The sequence below is a fragment of the Carassius carassius genome, chromosome 35 (assembly GCF_963082965.1).
Source record: "Carassius carassius chromosome 35, fCarCar2.1, whole genome shotgun sequence".
NCBI lineage: Eukaryota > Metazoa > Chordata > Actinopteri > Cypriniformes > Cyprinidae > Carassius > Carassius carassius.
The window spans coordinates 26,927,250-26,935,093 of NC_081789.1; the positions used below are offsets into that span (position 1 = coordinate 26,927,250).

General features: G+C 32.3%; 1 protein-coding gene across 1 annotated transcript; it reads left to right on the forward strand.

Annotated features, from left to right (window-relative positions):
* The first annotated feature begins 240 nt into the window (after positions 1 to 240).
* gorasp1b (golgi reassembly stacking protein 1b) lies at positions 241 to 5,871 on the forward strand. Its single transcript, XM_059524187.1, has 9 exons — positions 241 to 402; positions 1,043 to 1,123; positions 1,208 to 1,411; positions 2,449 to 2,535; positions 2,618 to 2,748; positions 4,089 to 4,200; positions 4,385 to 4,478; positions 5,515 to 5,574; positions 5,658 to 5,871. Exons 1-9 carry the CDS (start codon positions 349 to 351, stop codon positions 5,786 to 5,788), a joined length of 954 nt encoding a protein of 317 aa, XP_059380170.1. The 5' UTR covers positions 241 to 348; the 3' UTR covers positions 5,789 to 5,871.
* The last annotated feature ends 1,973 nt before the right edge of the window (positions 5,872 to 7,844 follow it).

The following is a 7,844-nucleotide window of genomic DNA, read 5'->3' on the forward strand; positions in this document are numbered from 1 at the left end:
TGACTTCAATCGAGCTTCTGAAATTGATTACTCATTTCTGTTTATTTAGGTATTTACAAACCCTTTTTTTATTATTCGTTTTTATATTTATCCCGTACTCTTATATCTCGTTTTAACTCTCGTTAATGTGTGAGGTAATTTAAAAGAAGAATAAAAAATAGACTGTATGAATTATATTAAGACGAAGGGGTTGCGTCACGAGACGCTCAGCGGATTGGCTAACAGGCATACGCTTTAATGAATATTAATGAGCACGTCCCTTACGCTTCAGGAAGGTTACCCAGCGTTCTAATTAATATTCATGAGCAAACCCTGGCTGTAGTAGGTTGTGTTCGGACGCAGTTCAGGATGGGTTTGATTCAGAGTGTGTTTGCTGCAGAGGGTGGATATCATGTGCATGGGGTGAGTGCGATATTTACACTTATTTACTAATTAGTACATTTAATTAGACCTCGAGTCTGATGAATCAGCGACTGACAAGGTTTTATCAAGTACATGATGTGTGACCTAAAGGTAATGCAGGCGTGTCCTAGTCAAAAAACATCATGATGTCAACAGGATTTATATAGTCCTTGAATATATGATACAAAAACACGGGTTTTATAATCTTTAAAGGCTGATCTGTAAAGAAAATTACTATTAAGATCCTTCTGAATCCGTTCCAACACTGTAAACCATGTTTTTGTCTAAATATTTAACTAAGAAATAATTTTCCTGAGAAGCTATACAATGGAGATATATTATAGAGAAAATAAAAGTCAATTTAGTAAACGTTTTTGCTTAAAACCAGAAGAGAGAAAAAAATTGCCAATAAACTTAATATGAGAGAAGAATAAACGTACTTCAAAGGCAAGACCGGATTTGGTTTTTCCCCCACTGATGGAAGTTTAAAGTTTAAAAACGATACTTATCTTGCCTCATTCTTGCTTCTCAAGTAAATATATCTTAATTTAGTCATATGTTTATACATGCACTAGACATTTAGAGACTAAGTTGCATTTTTGCCATATAGCATTGTATGTTTTTTCACTTTAATGCCCAGATTCAGGAAAACTCTCCAGCAGAGAGAGCCGGCCTGGAGCCCTTCTTTGATTTCATTCTGTCCATTGGACACACCAGACTGGTGAGACCTCCGATCCTGAGTCTCTGATCATGTCAGACGAGCTGAACTAGAATATGCATGCTCTGATGCTGATGTGTGTCTCAGAGTAAAGAGAGCAGCCTGCTGAAGGACCTCCTGAAGGCGAACGTGGAGAAGCCGGTGAAGCTGGAGGTGTACAGCAGTAAAGTGATGAAGATCAGAGAGCTGGAGGTCGTTCCCAGTAACATGTGGGGCGGTCAGGGCTTGTTAGGGGCCAGCGTTCGCTTCTGCTCTTTCCAAGGAGCCAATCACAACGTCTGGCATGTGCTGGTGAGATCTCTAATAATTAGAAATATCATTATTATTGTTTTTTTTTGGACCATCCATTTTTTCCCCATTTTATACAGTGGGGTCCAAAAGTGTGAGGCCGCTAAAAAAATAAAATAAAATAATATAATAATATATTATTTAATAATATATATTAATAATATAATAAAATAATAAAATAAAATAAATAAATAAAAATGAATAATAATAATAATTATTATTGTTATTAAATTATAAAGCCACAAATAAAATATTTTAATTAATATAATATCATATTTGTTATTTGTTATGTAATATATTATTTAATTATATTTGTATATTTATATTATATTATAAATTTATAATATTAAAATTATATTTTAATTATTTAATAATAATAATAATCATTAGAAATATATATATATATATATATATATATATATATATATATATATATATATATATATATATATATATAACCAGAATAATTTATATTTAAAATGTTATTTATTGGAGAAAAATATATATTATTATTATTATATTTAATTATAATAATAATAATAATTTAAAAAATATGAAAATATATTAAAAAATAATTTATATATATATATATTACCAGAATAATGTACATTTAAATTGGTATTTATTGTAAAAAATAAAAATAAATATTGTATGTCATGAAATATTAAAATGACAATAACCTAAAAAATAGCGCTGAAGAATTTCTTATTAATCTTATTAAAATGATTTCTGTGTTTAAAATATTAATATCTTAGCATTTCCTGATTTGAAGTGAATTAATGTTTTCTAAGACTTTCGGACCAATCTAAATGAACATTGCAAAAAAAAAAAAGTATATATATATTTTTTTTTTATATATATATATATATATATATATATATAATAACATTTAATATAAATCAAGATTGATGTACTTGAGAAGCAAATTTACTCGAGACGTTTTCAAAAAGAAATAAACAAACATGGGTAAGAATAAAAAGGAAGTTGTTTTCTCTCTAAATGTTAACCCACTGTGTGCTGTTTCTGGTGTGTTCTTCCAGGACGTGGAGGTGGATTCTCCTGCTGAACTGGCTGGACTCGAGCCCTATTCTGACTTCATCGTGGGCTCAGACCAGGTGTTGCAGGAGGTCAGCTCTGTTCATCATCTGAAGCAGCGCACTGTACTGTAAGTCATGCAGATGTTTACTCTGATCTGAATTCATCTCACAGTCGGAGGACTTCTTCTCGCTGATCGAGGCGTGCGAGGGCAGAGCTGTGAAGCTGCTGGTGTATAACACACAGAGCGACCGCTGCAGGGAAGTGCTGATCACTCCTAACAGAGCCTGGGGCGGAGAGGGAAGGTACATCCAGATACTGTACTCTCAAACATGCACATCACAATCAGGGTTACTTAGTATCAGTAACGTTTTAATTTGTTTTTATATTTTCCGTTTAATATATATATATGTAAGTGTCTACACAGTATATTAATTTTTATTTATAAGCTGAAATTATTATTATTATTTTTTTTTCAGGTAACATTTATTTTAATTTAAAGTAACGAGAAAGTGTTTTATGGCTTTGTTTTTAGTTTTAAATCTTGATCATTTTGTTGTGCAGTGTATTAATTTTTATTTGTTAGCTGATTTTTTTTTTTCAGGTAACATTTTTATTTATTAGCTGAAATTATTATTATGATTTTTTTTCAGGTAATATTTATTTTCATTTAAAGTAAGGAGAAAGTCTTTTATGGTTTTGGTTTTAGTTTTAAATGTTGATCATTTTGTATTGAATGCATCTCACCAGTGTTTAGTATAATTTATATAGCCTTTTACTTTTTTTTTTTCTTTTTTTTTTTCTTATAAAGTTTTGGTTTTCATTTTAATTTTAACAAAAGCTTTAGTATGTGTTTTTCTCATAAAAAAATCTATATACAATTTAGTAATTTTTATAATTGTATTACTTTTATTTAGTCTGTTATTTTAGTTTTTCAGCTTGAAACCAAATGAAATTGATAAATGTTGCCTTGGCAAGTAATAAATGAAATACATATTTAATATTTATAACTTACTATAATAACCCCGCTGTATTGTTAACAGAAGAGATGCACTAATTGCAATTTTCTTGGCAGATTCTGATTTTTATATATATATATTTATTTTTTAAGTGTAACCTGCTGATACCGATTTTTGCAGATTCTGATTTTCTTTCTAAGAACTATAATAAAAAGCAACGAAAATGCAACACTTTTTAAATATAAAACCAAATCACCAGTAGGTGGCACAAATGAGTCGTTTAGTCATTCATTAATCTGATTCATTCAGAAACCAGACAACCGTCTTTATGAAAGGGTTACTGAATCATTGATTCGTTCAAAAGTGTCGATTCATTCAGTAACGAACGAATCACTCGGAGACTAGCAGCAGTTCTGCTGTGGCTTTGATTGGAACTATTTTAATCAGCGAAATTGAGCAAAAACATTCAATATTGTGTCTGAAATGTAAGTAACTTAATTTGAACTCCTTGTTAATTTAACTATTATTGTATAAAATCAGTGTCACATTGCAATCACATTAATATTCGCGTTTAATAAACATCTTGGTCATGCAATGTTGCATACCTTTTTTTGCGAAATAATTTTTTTTTTCTACTGCACTATGCATCTATAACTTCCTGTGTGTGTGTGTGTGTGTGTGGTCAGTCTGGGTTGTGGCGTAGGGTTTGGGTATCTGCATCGTATTCCCATGCGTCCGCATCAGCACCAGAACTCATCTGCAGCATCTGAAACCCAAGAGGACCAACATTGTTCTGAGGTACAGACAGATCAGTCTCACAGGAACACCGAAAAATAGATTTTACATCAAGAATAAGTACGTTTAGGACCCCTACAGCTTCATTATTTATATTGACCTATTCTGGCCTGGACGAGTTTATAATTAGATCGACCTTCATGATGTTCAGGATATGTAGAGTTCGATTTTATGAATCTTTTTCCAGTTATTATTAGATAACTCCTCAGACGAGACGGGCCGTGATGTGACGTTCATTCAGGACACGACTGAAGCTTCAGCCCCGTGTGAGAAAACGCCTGGTGGGTCAAATAATCATTAGATATGACACATCAAGTCATAAAGGTATTGATAACCTTTAAAGCAAAAGTTCACCTAAAAATGAACATTTGCTGAAATGTGTTCATGCTCAGGTCATCCCAGATCAGGATGAGTTTGTGTCTTCATCAGGTTTGGAGAAATGTAGCATTGCATCAGTGTCTCATCAGTGGATGCTCTGCAGTGAATGGGTGCCGTCAGAATGAGAGTCCAAAAGCTGAAACAAATCCAGCATTGCATGCGTAGGCAATTTTCCAAGCACATATCGTGATTTATAAAAAATAAACCTGGCGTAAATATGTAGAACAGCTTTAAACCATTTTTTTTTATGGATATTTTCATATATTTATTATAAAACATAACAAGGACACTGGATAATTTCTAGCGATAAAAATCTATGTGTATGTTACTAATGACATAATAGTCCCCATATCATATTTAATGTCTAAATGTCTCTGTCAAACAGAAATATGCATGGTAATGATATGCAGATGAGGATATGCATAGTAAAATAAGGCGTTGTGAGCTCCATATATGGTGATTTCTGGGCGGAGTCAGGGTGATGCACGTATTGTCCCCTGACTGGGATTATAAAGAGATATTTGCACAGATTCTGGCATATGCATGGTTTTATAAATCTGAAAATGTTTGTGCATAGCCAAAATCTAGCTTTTGTGCCTATGTACACTTTTAGGAATCTACGGAGACCCCTGGTCTGCATCAGGAGAGAAATCTGCACAAATAAAGCAGCGTTTAAACAGACCAAAACAAAAAATAAAAAAGTCTTCATTATGGATTTGTTTCAGCTTGTGTCTTCTCCAGATGTTAACTGATGGACTGGAGTGCTGTGGTGTTTTTATTCTGACGGCACCCATTCACTGCAGAGCATCCTTTGATGAGACACTGATGCAATGCTACATTTCTCCAAACCTGTTCTAATGATGTCTGTAACTGACATGTTTGAGACGACATCTCTGGATCTTTCTGGACGTTTGGATTCATCTGCTTCCTCTTTAATAGATGATAATGATGATGATGATGATGGAGGCGTCTGCGGCGGTGAAAATGCATCAGCTTTAAGTAAGTATCAGATGACCTTTTAAGAAGCTTTATCTTCAGATTTTCTCTCCTGCGCTCACGTCTCGTTTTATTCCCTCATGAAGGTCGATCTGAAGACGGCGAGGTTCAGAAGGATGATTCAGGGATCTACGACATTCAAACACCCCCTGTGATCTTAAATATGGAACCAAAGGATGACGAGGTTGTAACATTTCCCCCGAAAACAGTCTCATAAGTGTGACTCGTGCCTCAGAGATGCATCGATTCGTGAGCGTGTTCTCAGGAGGATAAGACATTAAAAGCACGTCACTGAAACTATTTACTGCTATTATGCAGGAGTGCACAGAAAAATATGCTTTATTTAATATCTTCATCATCTGTGCATCTCACAATAAATGTTTACAGTATACTTCACCCCAAAACCAAAGAAAAAATATATACAGTATTGGAATTCCTTTAGAGTTTTTGCATTGTGGCATTATTTTCATCACAGTCCAAGCACATCTCCATAATTATTATTTTTTTACTCTTATTTTATTATTTTCAGCGGTGATTTTAATAACTGTAATACATGAATATCTCCGGAAAGCGGCTGGGAATGTTTTGGAATCTGGTGGTCCATTAAGCTATGCAGTTTATTTTACAAAAATATAATTAATAATTAGGTTATTTTATTTGATAAATACATAAAAAAAAATATTTACATTTAAAATATTTATTAATTTTAATATTTTTTAATTTCTATTTTTATACACTATATATGCTTCATATTAACATTTAAAATTTATTAATTTTAATATTTTTTTATATTTATATTTTTATACACTGTATATATATATATACACACATGTATAATTTACATTTAAAATTTATTAATTTTTATATTTATATTATTTTTATACACACACACACGGTTTTTTTTTTTGGATGCATCATATTTGATAACCTGATTATTCATCATATAAACCCAAAGTCCACACTATACACTGCTCAGGTGCTAAAAAATGTTTTATTATATGCATAGTTGGCGTAGAAGCTGCAAGAGTAAACCGTTAACGCAAGTATAACTACACCTTATTTATTCTACATCATTAAAAATGCACCTCATGCTTACCTCTGAAATATTAACATATGCAAATACACAGTTTACTGCTTCTGAAAATGAGAGACATACATATAATAATAATAATAGTATATGGACTGATAATTGACCCAAGGAGGATGCATGTCATAGTTTGGGTTAATTTTGCTGAATATATCGGAGTATAACTACAAAGGTACTGACCTGCTGGGTTTATTAAACGAGCTGTTCTTTCATCACGGTGAACGATTCCTCTGAAGGCTTTCACATGCAGTTTCATAAGTGCATTAAAGAAAGATATAAAGCATCTAATCATTTAGGTTTATTTCAGTTGGCATTGATCTTTAATAACGAGATGAGCCAGAGTCCAATCTCCATTGAAAGCAGGTAAACATCAGTCACGAACACTAGTAGGATGTTAAACAGGATCTTATTGTGTCAACATCACCTGCACGGATCCTGCGCTTCTGATTAAAATAAAGATAAAAGTTTACATTTAAACTCGATCATTCTTGGTTAATTTATTAGCTCAAGATACTCTGCATATAATCAACACAGGAAGCAGAAATACAGGGGATGTGGACATCGATTTAAAACCTTTCTGATGGTTTTGTCTTATCATAATTATCATCTTAATAGTCTTTAACCTAAGACCAAATATATACATGAATACACTGTGCAGATCTCTGTATGATTGACAAACGTTTGCAGAACAGTTTCTTTGTTTGTTGTTGTTGCATAAATTAAAAACATGAACTGAGTTTTGCCATCCGGTGATGTCATCCTTCAATAGTTCATAGCTTTTATATATACTGATATATATATATATATATATATTTATAGTGTATTTTCCTGTCCATGCACAAGACAGATGACACTCAGCAGCAAACATCTGGATGAAGGAATAATTCATCTAAAAAGTTAAATATTCTTATATTTATCTAAACCAGTCAGCTGTTATTTTTTTAAAGACTCTTCATGCAGATTTTTCCATGTGACAACCACATATACAGTTATTAAAATTCAATTTTTGGGGGTCATTTATTCCTTTTAAAGCAATAGTTCATCTAAAAATGTAAATTTGATAAAATGTGCTCACCCTCAGGTGATCTGATCTGAGATCAGGGTGAGTTTTTTTCTTCATCAGATTTGGAGAAATGTAGCATTGCATCAGTGTCTCATCAGTGGATGCTCTGCAGTGAATGGGTGC

What these genes read in the sequence shown, in the direction of transcription:
- gorasp1b (XM_059524187.1), top strand. Translation starts at nt 349, where the DNA reads ATGGGTTTGATTCAGAGTGTGTTTGCTGCAGAGGGTGGATATCATGTG. An exon ending in CAGACCAGGTGTTGCAGGAG is followed by an intron (nt 2,536 to 2,617) that starts GTCAGCTCTGTT and finishes TTCATCTCACAG; the next exon opens with TCGGAGGACTTCTTCTCGCT. An exon ending in CCCGTGTGAGAAAACGCCTG is followed by an intron (nt 4,479 to 5,514) that starts GTGGGTCAAATA and finishes CCTCTTTAATAG; the next exon opens with ATGATAATGATGATGATGAT.